General features: G+C 41.0%; 2 protein-coding genes across 4 annotated transcripts; one reads left to right on the forward strand and one right to left on the reverse strand.

The window, feature by feature from the left end:
- Nucleotides 1–842: 842 nt before the first annotated feature.
- terf1 (telomeric repeat binding factor (NIMA-interacting) 1) lies at nucleotides 843–8,043 on the forward strand. 3 transcript variants are annotated; one of them, XM_030756000.1, is made up of 10 exons: nucleotides 843–1,074; nucleotides 1,398–1,484; nucleotides 1,922–2,049; nucleotides 2,359–2,445; nucleotides 2,551–2,700; nucleotides 5,661–5,770; nucleotides 5,853–5,879; nucleotides 7,463–7,557; nucleotides 7,683–7,753; nucleotides 7,852–8,043. In XM_030756000.1, the coding sequence occupies exons 1-10, from the start codon at nucleotides 891–893 to the stop codon at nucleotides 8,011–8,013; spliced, it is 1,101 nt and encodes a 366-aa protein (XP_030611860.1). In that variant the 5' UTR covers nucleotides 843–890; the 3' UTR covers nucleotides 8,014–8,043. The 3 variants fall into 3 exon arrangements, with proteins under 3 accessions (XP_030611860.1, XP_030611861.1, XP_030611862.1); XM_030756001.1 differs by lacking the exon at nucleotides 1,398–1,484; XM_030756002.1 differs by lacking the exon at nucleotides 843–1,074 and having other exon boundaries at nucleotides 1,411–1,484; nucleotides 1,909–2,049.
- Nucleotides 7,419–13,047, reverse strand: sbspon (somatomedin B and thrombospondin type 1 domain containing). Its single transcript, XM_030756003.1, has 5 exons — nucleotides 12,458–13,047; nucleotides 11,244–11,438; nucleotides 11,033–11,111; nucleotides 10,347–10,523; nucleotides 7,419–8,867 (listed from the first exon to the last, which is right to left on the reverse strand). The coding sequence occupies exons 1-5, from the start codon at nucleotides 12,681–12,683 to the stop codon at nucleotides 8,750–8,752; spliced, it is 795 nt and encodes a 264-aa protein (XP_030611863.1). The 5' UTR covers nucleotides 12,684–13,047; the 3' UTR covers nucleotides 7,419–8,749.
- Nucleotides 13,048–20,783: the final 7,736 nt, after the last annotated feature.

Genomic DNA, 20,783 nt, shown 5'->3' on the forward strand with positions numbered 1-20,783 from the left:
TGATGCATGGGTATGGACTGATATGGCATCATCTCCTAGCTGAGACATGTTCGGGTTCTGGGTGTGGCTGGTGTGCGTATCCCTCTGAGATTTTGTTGCCGTGGATTAATGTCTTTTCACTGTTCTGCTCTCACTGTTCAACCTGAATGCAGCTAAGCAGACAGATAAACTCCTCGACAAATGACAGGTGTATGGTCTTCTTTACTGAGACATTTCCCTTCAAATGGCGACAGAGGTGCAAAGATGCAAATCAAAATCACATAGCATCACTATGTAACCGCGCCATCGATGTAAACATCATTAACTGTGATTATCTTAAACATTTCTAAACCAAAGGTAATAATACTGCATGACGATGTGCTAAACAGCGACATTACTTACAGACAATGCTTTCCGTAAAGCAACAAAGGAGGACAGATGGAGATTCAAGCACACTTAAAACATCCGTCCCTCTATCCAGCATAAATGACTACCTAACATCCATTTCCTGCTTGCGGGCTCGCTTGGCTCATTTCTATTGGCTGCTATAACACACATAAAATGAACATCAAAACAATAGCACCTCCTGTTGGCGGGAGGTAACATCCGCCAGAACAGGTTTTATATTCTTTTTTGCCTTAATTGGGCTGGTCTGTCACCTGATCTACTGAGTTGGAAATTTTATGCATCTGTTGCATAAAATTTCCAACTCAGGATTGCTATATTCCTACAAACGAATTAGTACCCTAGAAATAGCGCAATGTCTAGAAAGACCCCAATTTGGCACTATCTGAACAAGGTGATATTTAGTTACTCCTCCTGAACAGGAGAGGGCGCTGCAGTCTGAAAAGCACAATTGAAACTCCAAACGCGCGGGTGTTTTTAAAAGAAAGACAAGAAAACATGTAAACATGGCAGCTGAAAATAATAACAGAACTGTTGCAGATGAAGATAATGTCGGCGAAAGTATCAGTTTTTCCCACGTCACCGCTGTAGCTACAGGATGGATGCTGGACTTCATGTTTCTAAGTTTGTGTCGGCGTTTCAAGAAGGGCAAACGGGACGAATTCAGTGAAACGCATTCAGCTTTCCGGGGTGAGTACTCACCAAGCGAGCGCGTATTAGCTGGTTATTTAACAACATATTTATGCTCAGTACAGCGGTATCAGATCAGCTTCCTAGGGTATGATTAGCTAAAAGTTCGTACGTACGCAAACAACCAAATATCTCGTAAAACAGCGGAAGGAAAGGTGCATCTTAGATAGCGTTGGATGGGCTTATAAAGCTTAGCGAAACAAGAGGACGGGAAGCATTTCGTCAGTAACTTTAATACACACGATATGTGCAAGTCTTACCAACGTTTCTGAAAGCCTTGTGGCTAACGCTGTTTCGTGAATTTATTTTTGATTTTTCCAAAGCCATTCATCAGACTTCATCTCTTAAGGTAAATGAGAAAGCGAAGATCTGTGCCTTCCTGGCAAGAGTCATGGATGGAAAGCTGCTGGGTAAGATAACACATGATCCCAGCTTTGATAAAAGTGCATACAAAAGCGTGTAACTGTTTAACATTAGGAAAGCAAAACCACACGGAGGCAGCTCACTCTCTGGGCAGTATTTGCATTTAAGAGAGTAGTTTTTGATATATTCATTTTGGTTTTGGGGGTTTTTTTCTTTTAAAAATGTATATTAAAATGTTTTTATTGCCGTAAAAACAAGTGCAAAGTGCAGGGCTTTTACCATTTGCCCTGTTTGAAATCCATTTTAATATATTTGACATAATTCTGTGTATAATTAATTTTTAGTTATGCGGGTATAGTACATGTGTAGCAGTAAAAATTCGTTTAAATGTTTAGTGATGAATATCAAATGAAAAAAGGTTTTGGTCACAAGTTTATTTTGTTAAAAAAAACAAAAAACTCTGAAATACAGTTTTTTTCCTCAGATGTCCAGTTTGAAGATGATGACTCTGTGATGCCTCTGATGTCAGCTGCCAAAATCTGGTCGGACCTCGAGCACACTGTGTCAGACCAAAGTTTATTTAAAAACATTACCATCCTTTTGGTTGTCCAGGTAATTGTAAAGTACTGGTTCACGTGCAGTACAAGCACAGTTTGCTTTACTTCATATGGTTTTCATTCATTTTTCAATTTCATGAACACAAATGTGTTATTTTTGAGTGAAGGAAACCGTAGTTAACAAGACTTTATTACAGTGCTGGTGTGTTTCTCTTGGCTCTGGCTAGAATCTCACTGAGTGCACTGAACATTTTTTTATGTAGGAAAAACTACATCACTGCTGAGAATATACAGATGTTTGATTATGAAATAAGCAGGGTTTGAGTCTCGCTATTCTTGTGTCATCCATTCACCCTGTATCTAGTCTGTTGCTGTCTGCTTGGAGAAGGGTCAAAGATCTTCTGCCTCTTCTGCCCTCAGATGGTTTGAGAATAACCTTGAACTCCCGCAGGTCAGTATGTCAGTTATTCTCCCTTTTCTTTTTAAAACATAGGTCAGTCCTGGAATACTTTAATCAATAAGAGATTTTAATCCTTAAAACTAACAACTTTAACAGGGTTTGGGAGTTAAGCTTTCAAAAATAGTTGAACAGAGGGAGACTTACCACCCATTCCTCATGAGCTTCAGCTTCAGTCGCCTTCTGGAGACGGTGCAGTCCTACTTGGATGCCTACTTGGAAAAGAATCCCTCTGACTACCTTCTCAAGGTACAGAACCTGCAGGAGTGTTTTACATCACAGCCAGTAACAGAATGAGATCAGATCACAACTCTTTCAAAAATCATAATCGTTAATATTGTTGTCGATATTGAGATCACAGTTGTTTAATTTGACATTTGAAAAATTACACATTTACTGAAATGTAAAACATGTTTTTATAACAGAGGCTTGCCTTGAACGTTTATTGTCGAACTGAAAAAAAGTAAACTGGTCTAAATGAGCCATAGTCAGGGCTGAGTTTGGGTTTTAGGGAGCAGTAAAAGCTAATGCTGAAGGAAAGGGGTGCGCTGGATGTGCAAGACAAGAGTATCACAGCAAAACTGAATGCAGCACAATCATGGTTTTATTTTAATACCGTATTTTCCGGAGTATAAGTCGCACTTTTTTTCATAGTTTGGCTGGGGGTGCGACCTATACTCCGGAGCGACGTATATGTGACATTTATAACACATGAACCAAAATACTCCAGCCACTTGACATCTCCGTGAACTGCAGCTTTAAGGCAGTCTTGCGTAACCTGTGGGCGCAGTGGATGATGGATGGAGAGCACAGCTTAACGGCAACTGGGAGAATGCGCCACCCACCTTTCCTGGAAGTCATTGGAGGGATCAAGAAAACCTGGGCTGCAGGGACAAACCATCCTGTTGGGATTCAGAAAGGCTGGAATAATTGGAACTGCAGCTGACGACGAGTCTGACTAACGCGACACAGAAGAGGAAGCGGCGCTTCGTCTACGGAGTGTACGGAGTTGTTTAGAAGTGACACCGAGGATGAAGAATTCAATGGATTGATGGTTTGGTTAACTTGTTAGTATGTTCTTTATGCTATGGTTATCTGAATAACTTAATGTTACGTTAACATACCGAACACGTGTTCGTTGTGCGTCATGTAGCTGAATGTGCTACGTTAGCATAACGTAGGCGTAACCGTGTTCGTCCTGTTCTTTAATCCATTATTATTTTAAATTGCCGTTCAAGATGGAATTTGTGCTCTGAGTCTCGGATTCTATCAACCCCCCCCCCCCCCCCCCCCCCCCAAAAAAAGTGCGACTTATAGTCCAGTGCGACCTATATGTTTTTTTCTTCTTTATTATGCATTTTTGGCTGGTGCGACCTATACTCCGGAGCGACGTATAGTCCGAAAAATACGGTAATCGGTTCTCATAATTTCTCAAAGGTAAATATTTGCAAAATAAAACTGGATTAACTGCCCTTCTAGGTCATCTGTATATTTAAATTAGCCTAAATAAATAGCCGGAAGTCCACCCCAACCTGGAGTTCAGAAGTCAGTCAGCGCTGCAGACTAAGTTCCTTCAAATCATACAGCATTAGATGAGGTTAGCTCTAAAGATAAGATAAATATTTGTAGAAAAAAAAATATATGACTAGATATGTTTATGTTTCAGGTTCTCTGAAGACAGCTGCACAGAAAAGCAAATTTTAAATTGAAATATTTTATTTACTGAGTTGTATTTTTAAAAATTATTTTAGCCTCTTAGATATGTTTTTTTTTTTTTTTTTTAAATCCAAAAAAGTGTCTTCTTCTTTTAGCTGCTTGCTTTAGGGGTTGCCACAGCGGATCATCTACCTCCATCTCACCCTATCTCTAGCATCGTCTTCTGTCACACTGCATGTCCTCCTTCACTACATTCACAAATCTTCTCAGTGGTCTTCCTCTTTCTCCAGTGTGTCCACTATCCCTTCTCTGCACATGTCCAAACCATCTCAACCTTGCTTCTCTTTGTCTCCAACCCCCCTGTTTTTCTTTTGTCGTTGTTGTTTTTTTGTTTTTTTGTTTGTTTGTTTTTGTGCTTCTGCACTGTTTGTGAGGTGGAAGATTGTATTGACAAATACACTAATCAGCCACAATATTTAAACCACCTTCTTAATATTGTATAGGTCCCTCATGCACCACCCAAAAATGCTCTGGCCAATCAAAGTATGGACTCTACAGGACCTCTTGGAGTGTCCTGTGGTATCCGGCAATTCCACTGGCCAGCTTTCTGTTGTGGGCTCTTTGATTAGTGGACACTGGTGATTATGGGGACTCTGAGTCTGGGGTTAGGTTGGCCATCATCAGAAAATCCTCAGATCTACACTTGCCTTTTTTTTTCTCCCCTGCTTCCAATACATGAACTTCAAGCTCTGTTCATTTTCCACCACTTGATGGCTGAAAATGTGAAGAGATCATCACAGTGCCTGGTTTTAATGTTGTGGCTGGCTGATGGGTGTACATGAGATGTTCAAAGTTTCTCAGTAAGTGGATGTTTAACAAAGAAACTTTTGTAGACTGTCTTTTTTTTTCCGGTTTCCTTCCACAGTCCAAAGACATGCAGTTACTGGGGTTGGATTCTAAATTGCCCACAGGTGTGAATGTGAGAGTGAATGGTTGTCTGTCTCTCTGTGCTGGTCCTGTGACAGGCTGGCAACCTGTACAGGGTGTACCCTGCCTCTCGCCACTCGGGATAGGCACCAGCCCCCCCGCAACCCTGAACAGGATAAGTGGAAGAGGATGGATGGGTGGATGGTCCTTTTTTTCTTTCTCACCTCCCACCCTCCCGTGCTGCAACTACACACTTGTCCTCCTGAGTAATAGCACGCTGACCAGCTGAAGGTGCTGATGTGACGTTATCAGTCATTGCTAATTGACGATTTGTCATCAAATTAGTTGGAAGGGCAAACTGCTGCATTCAGCTGAGTTGTCCTGAGGGCCCAACAGACTCGCTTATTCAGGAAAGTTTTATGAATGATTTACACAACCCGGTGACCTCTCGATAGCTATGCTTGGACGGGTATGCTAATGACTGCCCTCATTAATTTTGCTTTCACATTACAGCAGTACTTTGACCAGAAAGTTAGTTTTTTTAGAAGTTTATGAAAGGGTAATATTTAGATACATAAATTAGTATAGTTAAATGTCTGTATTGTGCCTGCCTCTCCAATCATCAGGCAGCTACAAAGATGGTGCAGTCCTCACAGAATGCTGGAGGTTTGGAGGATGTGGAGTCTCAGAGCAGCTCTCTTTCAAAAAAGGCCAATGATGTCACAGAGGACAGAAAGTAAGAAACAGTATTTCAAAAGCCCCATTTTTAAATGTTTCTCTTTTTTAGTGAACATTAAACTATATTTTTACTCTAACAGGAAAAGGGAGAGCATCGTATGTCGCAGGTCAGTAAGCATATGTGAAAATGGTTAATGAATGTACACTCATCAGACACATTATTAGGTACACCTTGCTAGTCCTACATTGGACCCCCTTTTGCTTTCTGAACTGCCTTAATTCTTCATGGGTCAGATCCAACAAGGTCCTGCAAACATGCCTCAGAGATTTTGCTCCATATTAACATGACGGCGTCACAGAGGTGCTGCAGATTTGTGAGATGCACATCCATGATGGTCCTCTGATAGAAATTTGGTGACTTTGGAGTCCATTTGAGTCCAGGGAGCTCAATGTCATGTTCAAGAAACTAGTTTCAGAGGATTTTCACATTTGAGCTTTGTGACATGGCATACAGCCATCAGAAGTTGTGTGCACTGTGGCCATAAAGAGATGAACATGAAAAGTAATATTCAGGCAGTCTGTGGCATTGAAACGATGCTCACCTTGGCTGATTTAGACTTTTGCAGTGAATCTTTGTAGAGCCTACAATGTAACCTACGCGAGCTTGTGCATTATGCATTACGTGTTACAGTTGTGTCCTGATGTTTTATATGCTGTGCCAGCCTCGATGGGAATAAATAAAATACTGGCACTTTTTTTCCTTCCCCGACCCACCACCCCCCCAGAGGCAAAACTATGTATCCCTGAAGTTTTTCCCTTCTTTGCACGTTCCCTCACATCAGCTCAGATAGTTTCAGCAATCTCCCTCTAGGAATTTGCTCCCATCTGAGATATATCGAGGCTATGATTATTATTCCTTATACTGAGCCAGTGATTATTATTATTCTCTCAGTGATGCGTTCAAAAACTACAGCAGAAAAGTAGCCTGAAATGTGCAGGACCAATCAACAGTATGGAGCAGGCCATTCACAATCATTGCAGGGTTCTTTGATGTGACATTTCTAAGGAGGTGCATGTCAGGGTACAGCATAGGGTTTCAGAGAGGTTTCTGGTTACAGTGTACCTCTGGCATAGATTTCACATAGAAGCATAATTCCTGTTTCAGGGGTCCAAAGTGTGCCACAAAAATATCCACTACATCATTACCAGCAGCCCGAACCATGCATTCATGGTTTTTATGCCAAATTCTGACCTCACCATCAAAATGTTGCAGCGGAAATCAGGACTCCTCAGACCAGGCAACGTTTTTCCCCAGTCAGTGTCCTGTTCTTAGTGTTGTGCTCTTCTGCTGCTATAGCCCATCTGCTTCAAGGTTTGAGATGTTGTGCATTGTTGTTTGCAATGAGTTACTGTTGCCTTCCAATCAGCTCAAAGCAGTCTATCCGTTCTCCTCTGACTTCAACAAGGCAGCTTCTCAAAGAACTGCCTCTCACTGGAATGACTTTTCTGTGTCATTCAGATCCTCAGTTTGAACTGAGCATGCATTGAGTTGCTGCCATGTGACTGGCTGATTAGATATTTGCATTAATGAGCAGTTGAACAGGTGTACCTAATAAAGTGCCCAGTGAGTGTATGTTTTGGCTTTTGCCGTTTCTCTCTGAAAGCAGAAATTCACACAACACACAGCACAAGATATGTTACACATGTAGGTTAAAAAAGAATTTTGTTATGCTTTATTTCACTTCCACAGACCAAAACGGAAACTGCTCTCAACCCGAATTACTGACGTGTGGAAACCTGATACATGCAAGAAGCGTCGTGCTTCTCGACGAATCTCCAGTAATGGTGCGTCTTAATTTTCTTGTAGCTGTGATTTGCTTTTTGTATTTTTCTGTTGAACTGTATTTGCCAGCACGTCATATTTCTGAGCCTGAATGCAAGTAAAATAATTTCAAACCTTGCATCATCAGAGTTATCCCAGATGACCTCAGAAAATTCAGGGGGCACCTTAAAGGTACAAAAAATAAGAAAACCCCCTCAAGTAAGTAGAACCAATGAATCCCCATATGAAAATTAATGAATATATAAATTCCATAAAGCACAGAAACTACAAGTTTTGTTTTTTTCCCATTTGTTTAGAAATGGACCCCCCAGCTGGACAAGTACCTCAAGGATGGTGTTAAGCGTCACGGGCAGGGGAAGTGGTCTCGTATTTTAATGGATTATGACTTTGAAGGACGCACTGGCACCATGCTCAAAGACCGCTGGAGAGTTCTAATGAGGGCACATGAAGTGGGATAAAGACAGGCAGAACTCCTCTAACTTGTATAATGTAGCATTTTACCTGTAAATGAAATCACTCGAATTTTCCATTGATTTTAATTGCTTTTGTGTGATCTGCTGTGTTTGCACTGAAACAGTTTGCCACCAGAGGGCACTCAAGCACAGAACAATGACCTGGGTAATTTGGCCTGCTGTTACTGGGTAGATTTGATAGCATATGAAATGTATAACGTGTCATTTGTCAGTAAAATGTGTCTAGTTCACGCATTTACTCCTGAGTGCACCAGCTAAGCTGAATTTGTTCTGTAATGTTGTCTGTGTGTGCTTACCACCAGAGGGCAGTCAACAAGAACCCACATGAGTTTACAATCACAGGGAACAATGTAAAGTTTTTCTTTTTTATATTATATAATTCCAGGTTTTTAGATAAATAATATGCAAGACCTTTGAAAAATAATACAACAGCAGTGTTTTACAATAAAGAGATATAAAATCAGATGTGAGGGGTGCTTAATGTCTATGAGGAAAAGGTGAAATACTGTACAAGTGTCTTTCTATGGAAGCATTTATGACAATCGGTTTTATTTAAAAAATAATTTATACTAATCTGTACCATATTAAGAGACATAATTGCAGACGGATGTCTCTTTAGTGTTGAAAGCTTGTTGTGGAAAGGCATCCGATCTGCCTGCCCACTGATGACATCTTGGTTTTCAGATGCTTTTGTGGACTCTAGATGAGAACTTTATGTGGATCAGATGAAGACAAAGCTGTGTTGTGGAGGACAGGTGCACTGCTGGGTTTTCTGGATCTTCCTCCAAGTCCCGCTGCACTGAGGGTTCCCCACTGCCTGCCAGTGGAGCACAGCCTCTCTGCAACACAGTGAAACCATTAGTTTCATACCACTTCATTCATGGTTCCACATTTTCAAGATGTCAGCACGTTTTCACCAATTGCTTTCCTCAAGGCAAGGGTGCATTAAGTGTTGTAGAAGCAGAAGGCAGACTCATTTTGTAGCTGTTTTTAAGTTTTATGAACTGATTTAGAGCTTTATGTGAAGCCCTACAGTCCAGGAATGCAGTTTCCTTAACTTTGGTTCTGTACATTAATACAATAGATCTGAAAAGAAATTTCAATGCAGACTTTCAGATTAAATTAAAAAAGTAAATGTTGAGTTGCAGTCATTTTTTTATGCATTGCCACCTGCTTTCAGGGGCTCAAACTAGACAAATGAACATGATCATAATTAAAATGTTTACTTTTAGTATTTTGTCAATTATGCTGTGCAGAAAATGACTGAAATCTGGAAGCCATGCACATCACCAAAGAATGGGTTTTCTCCTTTGTGATGCTTTCACGGGCCTTTAGTGTAGTTTTAGTAGTTTCAGTTTTGTTCTTTGTCTTCAAGTGCGTGCTCGATCGGGTTGAGATCAGATAACAGCCGCTGCAGGATATTCCACTTTGTTACTCCCAAAAACCTTCTGGATTGTTTTTGCAGTATGTTTCAGTTGTCGTCCACCTGTGCTGTGAAACAGCTTTACTCATATCATAGTAAACATTAGTGACCCTGCGCTTATACGTCATTCTGCCTTCACCATATCATACAAACAATGTTACATTTCAGATAATGAGATACTCTTTCTTTTTTTTTCTTATTATAAATCAATTATAGTTTCATTTGTTCAAATGAATGCTGTTCCAGAAGTGATGTTTAAATCTGGCCTTTCTGTTTACTTTCTTATGTGATGTCTTCTCTTTATGTTAATGATATGCTTGGTTGGATGTTGTGAGGGGGGGTTTTCTTTACCATGGAAAGGGTCATCTACAGTCATCTTCCATGAGCTTGCCACTGACTGCATTTCTCTCACTCTCGAAGTGCACCAGCTATTGCTTTCACCGTTTCTAATGTTCCACCTCTCTTGCTGATGTTTTTATCAGCCTGAGGATGATCTGTTTCACTTGCCTTTAGAGCATCTTTCACTACAGAGATTTGGGAGCCACAGGTTCCAAATGCAAATACCACACTTGGACTTATTCTAGACCTTTGACCTTTGTAATTGCTCAAAAAAACAATCTGAATAGTCCATATTTGTCCATGAAACAGCTTGTCAGTCAGTTCTTTTTGGTCCTTAGAGAAAGAGGGCGCTACATAATAAACAGCTGCAACTCCTAAACATTTCCTTCAGTTTCTAAGAAATAAAAATAAAAGCTTAGAGTCTGCACTTTTAGTCCCTATTCAGCTGAATATGTTTTGGTAAACAGCAAAAAAAAAAAAAAGTGTGTTTAAATGTATTTGGACCTAAGTGTATAGGACTGCAGAAAAACACATAAAATGGTCCATAACTGCATACTTGTCTGATTCCTGACCGTCTCCCTGGCAGCTGCTGGTATTGTTTCGCATGGCAGGAGGTTCACATGCCACACACACTCTAAAGCCCTCAGTTATGTAGCGCATCCAGAGTGTGTGCGGCTGGTTCTCTACTGTACAGTGTGGTGTCCGTGACTCCAGCTTGAATTCCACACAGAACCTAAAGGAGTATAGAATTAGAGTAATGAAGTGGGCAACATCACCTGGTTAGGAAATAAGATGAGTTACTGATCAGTAAAAAAAAAAAAGAAAAAAAAACGTTATCCCCTGCAGCAGGAACACACCTCTTATGAAAGGAATAACAATAATTAAGCATATAGACGCTTTGAACTGCTGACAATACAGCACGTACTGTCATCCTAACCTTTTGTGTATGTGCTTTTCATGTGACAGTCCTGAGTATTTCATTTCAAAGGACTGTGGGCAGTCTCTCAGCATTGCTATGTTTAATGGTGTGTAGACAGAAGACCAGGTGGGCAAACACCTACAGGTAGCTCATGCAGATGGAGAAAAAGTTGAGCTGTTATCTCCCAGCACAATTTAAAAAAAAACAAGGTTTTCCCCTGACAGCATTTATGAACTTTTCAACTCTTGAATTCAAAGGGGCTTGAGGCTGTGCAGTTTCAGAGTACGTCTGCAGGCTTTATGGTATCGTGATATGAAACCTACCCAGGGTTTAGGGGGTTTCCATAGCTGTCATGCTTGGGTCTTCCCTTGGCAAATGCCATGCTGGTGATGAATGCAGGACCTCATAAGAGAAACCAAATCATTCATGAATTACAAAACAGGATAAAAAGCAGGAAAATATGCACATAACTTCAGACACAAAAAAACATTTGTAGACACTATAAAACAAGAGAGTATTCAGCTGTTTGCATACCTGAATTCAATCCACAGTGTCTGCCCTGGTGGTCTCTGTATTCCCTGCAGCCAGCCCGTTCCTCCAGGCTGGGGCAGGGCTGGCCACTGTTACCGGGCTGCTGCTCTATATGACGAACACGGACTCGCACCGAAAGCTGGCAGGGCTTGGCGCAGCCGCTCCAAAAGCTCCAGTCGCTCACAGCACAGTCCCGAGCTGGATGTTGGCACCAATATTGCGGGAGAAACGTTATTACAGGAAATCCGCAGTTGGATCAAACAATTAAGCTGCGTTTAAACCCAACACTGGCTCGCAGAGATCTCAGTGTGTGCTCAGAGGTAACGATTCCCATCAACAGCAAGGCTCAGCATTGTTCTTTCAGGATGCATAATTATAATATTCCTGTGGAACAGTGGAATTGGGCTCAATATCCAGGAAATAACTTTAGATCAATGAAGCATTGATTTTGACTTGTGGAATCAGGGCTTCCTGCTCTACTACAAGTAGTTTGACAGTGCGCCAAGTGAGCAGCTCAGGCAGTGACCAACTCCTGTGATTTCTCTTTGTGCTTGCTCTCTGTGCCTGGTGATCACGCTTTGATGTATTAAACATGCAGATTTAGTGACTACTGGACTATAACGCATATTAAATATGCTCAGCTTGTTTGACTGGAACTGTTATTGCCACAACTGATTGACAGAACCACATTCTTAAAATATTTGTACTAATTCCATTATGCGAGCCAGTCCACTGAAATGAGGTTAGGCACAGAGCTGCCTGGGTGATTTGGTGTACTGATTATTGCCATTTTTCTTCTTTTCTTTTCTTTTTTGTAATGTAGCAGGTGAGATACATGTAAGACAAACAAAAGTCGACATTGTTTTAGGTTTGGTGCACTGCACCAAGTTAGAAGGTGTAGAAAACAGAACAAAAGACACACAAAAGTTTGACAGGACTGAAGATAAAAGTGAACAATTTCACATGTATGGGAAAACCTGGAATGTATCCACCCATGCCAGTTCTCTCTTTAGAGGTGAAGTGTGTGATAAGCAGCCCTGTAATGACCAGATACTGATGATAATTTTCCTTTTTTTATCTTCTATCCAACAGATTCAGAAGATATTCTATTCTTTGAGAGAGTTTAGGTTATCTCACCCAGCAGGTTATCTTACAGAGGTGTCATAAAGTTAAGGTGTGCACCAAAGAATAATCAGTCACATCCATTCATCACTCACCTGGGCACTCTGTGAAGTAGTCAAAGCAGCAGTCCTTGGTTCTGACGCAGCCTTCATCACAGTAGCATGTCCCATACACGCGGTCCATCCTCCAGTCAGTGGTCAAGCAGCTCATGTCTCTGCCTCTGCAGCACTTCCCCGAGCAACCTCCATTCACCGTGTGGTTCTCTCTGACAATAAAAAGCACCAGCAACCAACAGGTAAGCTCAACAGAGAATCCCATCATGATGGAGTGAGGCCAGACGTCAACCCTTCAAGTAAGATGCCAGCCTCTGGGTTCCCCTCAAATAGTGATCTAACACACTCCTCTGTATCCTCTACTCCCTGTTTCTTTCATGCTCATGAGTGTGAGAGGGAGAGGTTGGAATACCAGCCCAGCCCAACCCAGCCAGGACTGAGTTCTGCCACAGGAGCCCTTGTGACCTGGAATTCCTGTGTCCGTCTCCTGTGTCCAGCCCTTCTGTTTCCCTCCAGAAACAGGTCTGCAGTGCAACCTAGAGTACAAAACACCCAATTCCAGGACTGTCTTTCATGTTGTGTGTGCCTGCCTTTTCCTCAAAGCTGGTGTCTCTCTCCCTGTTCCCAGCTGAGCACCTCCCTCCAGTCGATCACACTCGGGAGGAGACAATGTGGACAAGGGAGGGGTGAGCTGGTGATGCATGCCTTACCCTCCTGCCTCTGTTTTTCTCTCTTGCCTCTTTCTTACCTGCCTTATTCTTGTTTACCTTTTTTTTTCTGAACCTCTTTCTTCAGAATACCTGTGACCTTCTGCCACCCCAGGTCTCTGAGTCCCAAAAGAAAGGGAGGAATGTGAGTATCTGGCAGGTCTCCAATCAATTGTTCTACTGTATAACACCCTCCCACTCTCACCTCCCTCCCTTTTTCTCTTTCTCATTCAGGGCCCTGTAATCCAGCAGAAATCCAAACTCCTCAGGTATGATTTTTGTCTGCTTATTTGTTTTGTTTGTGAGGTTCTTGTAGGATAAAGATTAGCTAGACTGGTTCTGTCCACAGGGTGTCAAAGAAATCTACCCAACAGCTCCCCTTAAGCTCAGTCATAAACTGTTCAGTAATTGTTTCATGCGTGCAGTTGTTTCCTGGATTTCTCTACATGTGTGCTTTTTTTTTTTTTTTTTGGTAAGATTAAACAAAGGAGTTTTGACGCATTCCCTCCTATCAAAGAAGTAAAGAGTCATATTTACCAAAATATCTATTCCTTTTACCAATCCACTGTTAGACTGCACTAATGTAAACTGCATACCACAGGGAAAAAAGTGTGCATATTGTGCATATTTGTCACATTTAAATGTTTCAGACAAAGATAACCCTTTAAATTATGATTTCATTTATTAAGGGAAAAAAGCTATCCAAACCTACCTGGCTCTGTGTGAAAAAGTAATTACACAAACATTCATGTTAAATTGTGAATTAACTATGATTAACCACACAAGCTACACCAAGACCTGATTACTGCCAGACCTGTTGAATCAAGAAATCACTTAAATAGACATTTCTAATGCTTTGGGATGCCAGTGAACCACGGTGAGAGCGATTATCCACAAATGGAGAAAACGTGGAACAGGAGCAGCTGGCCTACCAATAATCATTCCAATAATTTTAATGACTCATCCAGAAGGTCACGGAAGAACCCAGAACAACATCTATAGAACTGCAGGCCTCACTTTCCTCAGTTAAGGGCATTTAATAAAACGAACATCATACCAACAGTATGATGGTGGTGGTAGTGTGATGGTCTGGGGCTGCTTTGCTGCTTCAGGTCCTGGACGACTTGCTGTAATTGATGAAACCATAATTCTGTTCTCTACCATCAGTTTGTGCCCTCAAGCTCAAGAGCACTTGGGTTATGCAGCAGGACAGTGAGCTGAAACACAGCGGCAAGTCCACCTCTGAATGGCTAAAAAAAACAAAAAACAAATGTAGGTTTTGGAGTGGGCTACTCAAAGTCTGGACTTAAAGCTGCTTGAGATGCTTTGACATGACCTTAAACGGGCCGTTCATGCTTGAAAACCCTCCAGTGTGGCTGAATTAAAACAATTCTGCAAAGAAGAGTGGGCCGAAATTCCTCTGAAGCGATGTGAAAAACTCATTGCCAGTTATCACAAACGCTCGATTGCAGTTCTTGCTGCCAAGGGTGGCACAACCAGTTATTAGGTTTAGGGAGCAATTACTTTTTCACACAGTGCCAGGTAGGTTTGGATAGATTTCTTTCTTTAATAAATTAAACCATCATTTAACAACTATACTTTGTATGTACAGTACAAAGGTTATTTCCATACTGTATGTGGCAGGCCTTTGCACAGGAGCTCCAGTTTGCATTATTTGCACACCAAAGTGTAGTGTGCAAATAATGCACAATGCATTACTCTTCAGTTAAAACCTTAAAACCACTCAAAGGTGAAATGAAGGACACTGAACATTACATTACAAGACAACCCCAGTGGTGTCCTCATTGGCGGCATGATGGAGGGCTACACAATACAAGGCAAGGGGTTTTTTGTACTGTTGATTGATGATGACAAATTCGAGAGGACAGACAAAAAAAATTACTTTTACACTCAAAGGGGCCTGACTGTCAGAGGATGTTGTGGACTTTGAAGAAGGTCAGCAGTTCCTTGTCCATATTATTATGGCCAACAAATGGGGCCTCTGCAGGGAGCATTAGCATGAAATGAGGCCTCCTTACGCCTCATGCTATTGAAGAAGTAGACATTAGTAATAACTGGATACTTTGCTGTCTTGAAAAATAATCTTTCAGAGGGGGGTCTCCCTGGGTCCTTTGATTATTTTTCATGCTATGGAGCAGGTAGGTCAAGCGACAGTAATAGTCTTCATCTCCACCATAATCATCAGCAGAGGCATCACTAAGAAGCAAGTGTCCGAATCAGTGTATAATAAAGTTTGAGGTGGTTGAACCCAGACTGACCTCAGAAGTAAAACTGCTCTGCTGTGTTTTTGAAAACCCACAGATACTAAACATAAAATATGACAACGCAATAAAGAAATAAATGTTGCCGTTTATGTTTTCATAAAAATAAATTGTGAGTCTCTTTGACTCAGAATGTCCATGTCCTGGTAAGTGGGAATTTGTTTTAAATTATTATTATTTTATGAAGAAAGAAAAAAAAAAGCAGGGGATGCCAAACATGCACAAACAGTCCGGTTACAGTGCTGATTTGATCTGTCCACTGATGCAAGACTTTCAGCAGCATCAGTTTGCTATGGCCTCAGCAGGAAGGAAGTGCACATCAAAGCATGTGTGTTTTCCATCTGACGGGCTTCCAGCCATGGACCTCCTGCCCTTACTGCTCATTTGTCAGGGACAATCAACCTTACCACGGCAAAACACCCTGCTTGGAGTCATCTTAGTGTACGTCAGTAGGGAGGTTAATGTTTCTCAAGACGGGTGAGCAGTAATTGTGTATGTTTACGATTTTCAAACACTGTCACAAGCTGCCACATCAATGACCGAATCCACCCCTTGCATATGGGGACGCACACGTTTGTTTTATAATAAAACAGCAGATATGGAAGGAGAGGCTGATTCAGTAATCCATTTCTTGCAGCAGCATCAACCCGAGCTTCTTCTCATCTATATGGGGAATGCAAGCTGGCTCTCCTCAAGGGAAGACCTGACCTGAGTTGCTATAGTTTCAAAAGGTTTGTTTACAAATGCTAGAATTTACCTTTACATGATGGCATGTGTCATAAAGACGATGTCACCCCGACCAAGAAGATGTTTTCTCTGTATCACACAGAAGCAAAAAAAAAGAAAAAAAAAATGCATGAAACCAAAAAAGTTACATCAAAGTGGAAAAAAGACCCAAATCTTTGTTCTTAGAGAATATTTGATTAGAGCTAGTCCAAGTAATTAGTCTGAGTTTCTTTCTTCCTGATGAGTACAGTCAGTTCCTCCCACATGAATGGAAGCCTTTGTCTATTATCTTCTCAATTTATAGCACATTCTTTCACGTCTACATTTGTACATTTGGGTGGTTTTCCTAGTGCGGGAGTGTTTTGCAGCGTCTGTTCTTATTATCTGTTCTTGCAAAACTGAGTTTAATTAGTTTCCGATGCGTAACTTGTAGTCATCCACATCCCACGTTATCTTATTTCTTGTGAATTAAGTATGCATCTGTGCCTCACAGTGCCATGAGTCATTATTTAATGAGTTGGGAAGTTGGGTGTTTGACTTGGGGCGAGTCACCAAATCGCAGTTTTAAAAAGTTTTTAAAAGGGCACATTCGCAGTGCAAACATTACATCGTGGCCCCTCAGTGAGCTTTGCTCTCTGTGTCGCCCGTACAGCAGCGTCTATTATGACAAGACATTTTGTCCATCCTTGTAATGATGCTTCATTCATTACAGGTTGTTACTGCTGGATAGCTTACAGATCCAGCAGTAGCACACTTAGCCCCAGAGAGGGCTGATGACACTCTACCAATAGGCTGGCTGGCCTTGGAGCACTGCCAATAATGACATCCAAGACAGTGATATTGATGAAAGTTTTTCCCCTGCCTGATCCTGACATTGTCACTGATAATTGTCCCCTCATCAGTCTACTCACTTGGCATATGGATCCATATGTATGTAAATCAATGCGGACATTAGTAGCAGCGGGCAGATGAGTCGAGATGTGCGGGTGGGGAGTGGGACTGACCCCTGCCCCCTGAGAGAGATGACACTTCGAGTAATGATAATAGCTGGGAGGCAGGGTGGAGCTATCATGGTGGATTTCATAAATCACATTGTTAAATGTCACAAAGCAATGGAAAGTTTAGGGCCCTGGGATAGTGTGCATGTATGTGTGCGTTTCTCTGTCAAGGGCAAAGTGTGTAAACATACACAGACAATAGCTACCTGTGAATAACGCCCGTGAATAACAGATACCTTTGGGTTAGGATAGATTTATGATATAAAAATAAACAAACATCTTGACAACTGTAACGACCTGCGTGCAAACATTTTGAAATTATAAAATTACCCTATCTTTTTGTATTTTGTGGTTCTAGAAGCTAGTGAATATACTATGCTCTGAAAAATATAAAAAAGATTTGACATTCATTTGGAAACATGTCTGTTTGTGTTCGGAGACTGATAACTCTCTCAGTTCTAACCATAACACACAAGATTACAATTAGCAGGCAGCTATCTTAGCTTATTTCTTAGTCCTTGAAACTAAAGATCACAGTGTCAAAATCATGACCTGTGGGCCAAATCCAGGCCTCTGCAAAAATTTCATCCACCTCGCATATCACGCATATTTGACTTGCCTACCTATAGCTGTGGTTTACACAGTGCACACCAAACTAAACAGAGTCACACCTCCAAAATACCTGCAGGCAGACAGCTTCAGCATGCAACAGAACAATGATCCCAAATACAGCAGCAAACGTACAACAGAAATACAACACGTTTCTTCTCAAAGTGATGGAGCTGTAAGACAATTTTAATTTTATGGGCAGCCAGTTTTCTGCCAGAAGGCTAGGCTGTATGGTGCAACCAAGCTATCTAGCTTGATAAGCAAAGTGTATGCATTATTCACTGTGATATGAATTAAGACGTCAGGATAATGAACAACCCAAATATCGGAAAAACTGACTCCTTACAGTTTGAGTACAGCTGAAGCTGAAGAAACAAGCATGAATCAGATTGCCTAACCAAGGACACTGCACCCCCATAATTACTTGCCATAGTGATTTGTCAGTCACAAGGTAGCTATGTCATAAAAATATCCTGCTTTATTGTCTGTTTTACTGTAAATGGAACTAAATGCACATCATGCTCCACTGGATAAAACCAGCTGTTAAGATCATAAACACTTTAGGAAAATGTTTAGTGGGATAATAAAAACCATGTAGGGTCACTTTCTAATAGACTTTCATATAATCTGATTTTTTTAATGCATTTATAGGCCTACAGGTTACTTTTTATATACAGTCTATCAAATGGTAACAAAACCCAAATACCAAAAAACAGATTACAGATTTCTTTTTTTCTGCTACTCAGCGCGAAGAGTCTCAGAACCTGTCTTTGGCGCCTGTCTATCTCGGTGGCCTTGAAGTCTTTTCCTGGCATCTGAATTGAGTTGAGGTTTTATTGTCATTTCAGATATATACAAGTACATAGTGAAACAAAACAATGTTCTTTCAGGGACCAGGGGTGCTACAGGGAACAAAAAGTGCAAGACAGATTTAAAAACAAGAAAAATATACACTACAATAAATACAGAAAAAAAGTTCTTTTTCTAAGAAGTAATAAAGTAAGACGACAGTACAATGGAGTTGTGCAATAAAATAGCTGTGTGCATTAAGTTGTGTGTCAAGAGTCTATCATATGTGTATGTGTGCATGTGTCATAGTCCAACATGAATGTGTCTGCATGTGTGTGGCTTGTGGAATGAAGCTGTTGCACAGTCTGGTTGTGTTTGTGTGGTGGCTACAGTACCTTCTCCCAGATGGCAGGAGAGCAAAAAGTCCATGTGATGCGTGAGATGGGTCATCCACAATGCTGAGAGCTTTGTGAATGCTGTCTATATTATGCTGAGTTGTAACTGCAGCCTTGTGAAGGTCAAAAAGCTGAGTTATAGGCAAAAAGTTCTAATGTACCTTATTAGAATGAATAAAGGAATAGACACAATTTTTGTCTTGTGTATAAAAATGCTCAGTGTTTAAGGACAACATAAGATTAGGGATGATAAAATAACCAGCAAGGACATGTGTTACCAAGTCAGCCACAGTAAACAATTCTAAAAACTTAGATCTGAGTCTCCTAAGTGTTTTGAGGAAGTCTGGTCTCATCAAAATTTACATAATACCCAAGCATATTTAGGGGAATTTTGATTTGAGGTGTTGGCACACAGGCTACATTCTCTGATCCCTGCTGATAGAGTCAGCTGGCACAATATCAAGTCAGGCGAAACAGTAACACAACCTGGACTTTCTTCAGTTTAGAACTGGTTGAGTGGGGAACAAATCTTACAGCAAGAGCTCAAGACTGAAAGATTTGGTTACAAAGCTGAGCAAAAAAATAATAAGCAAATTTTTTTTGCTTTTTGTTTTTTAAAAAATTTTTTAAAAAAAAGTGCAAATCCTCGTCAAACCTGGCAACAGTTGATTTAAATGAGAGTTGAACTTTTGATTCAGTGCTGTCTCGTTTGTTAAAGACTTCTGTGGAACTACAGTGAAACGATAAACCACTTGTGGGCAGGCCCCAGAACAGCTCCTATTAAAGACCTCATTGTTGACTGTTTGTTCCAGGTCATTTTGTTTCACTACACTTGAAAGGGACGCTAAAAACCCTGCAAGAAGAGGGAGACCCGGCCTCCATTTGAGCATCAATGCACCCCCTTCACTTGGTATGAATAAGGGGATGGCTCTGTGTTTCTAGGTCACTGTGTGTCCCTGAAATGCACACCTCGCAATCCAGGCAGAGCGAGGGATACAAACAGAGCCTGACGTTAAACAGCATCTCAGTGGTATTTAATAGGGAGCTTAGGGATACACTCCCTGAAATTAAACACAGTTGACAGTTGAGTTTCAATGTGGCACACTGACCGATATCCGTGATGATGGCTTCTTCTCCTCTCCCTCGCCGCTTTGTTTAATCAAGCAGAAATGCCAAAAAGAAAAAAAAAAGGATGATAATGAAACACAAATTCTCACTTGAAAGTCTTTTAGACTATCAAGAAGCCTTCATCTGTCACTTTCAGGCACATTGGTTTCAACACTAAATGATCTCAGTGACAGAACTCGGGACACCATCGCTGTCAGATTACATTAATCTTGGCTCGATTTCCCTGCGCCTTTCTGATTAGTGCCGGGTGAAGCTGAGGAGAGCTGTAGTGGTGTGATAACACACATCAGCGATTACCGAAACACAACTTCAGACGTGTACATTAATTCTTTCTTTTCTGGTTCTGTCTTTATTTATTTACAGAGTGCCAAGTGAATCAATGGGATCACATGTTGGAGGGATGTAACCTTCTACTGTGCCGTTCAAACAAACTTCACTTTTAGGTCATGCATGGTTCAAAAATATAGCAAAATACTGCATAAATTTCCAGTATGGACCAGTTATTACATATTTGAAAAGACGCTCTTTAAAACAATAACAAAGTCCTGATTTTTCTCTAAACAAAAAGACAACTGCACGGCTGCTGTCTTTGTCAAATACAAAGAACGAGACAATTCAGAGACACGGGTTGCCGTCCACACAGCAGCAAAACATTGTATCATGTGGGAAAGCGCCACATTCTCAAATCTGGGGGCACAGTTTTGTGTCTGTTTCGTAGTTATGGAATGCAGATA

The sequence above is a fragment of the Archocentrus centrarchus genome, chromosome 20 (genome assembly GCF_007364275.1).
Source record: "Archocentrus centrarchus isolate MPI-CPG fArcCen1 chromosome 20, fArcCen1, whole genome shotgun sequence".
In the NCBI taxonomy this organism is placed as follows: Eukaryota; Metazoa; Chordata; class Actinopteri; order Cichliformes; family Cichlidae; genus Archocentrus; species Archocentrus centrarchus.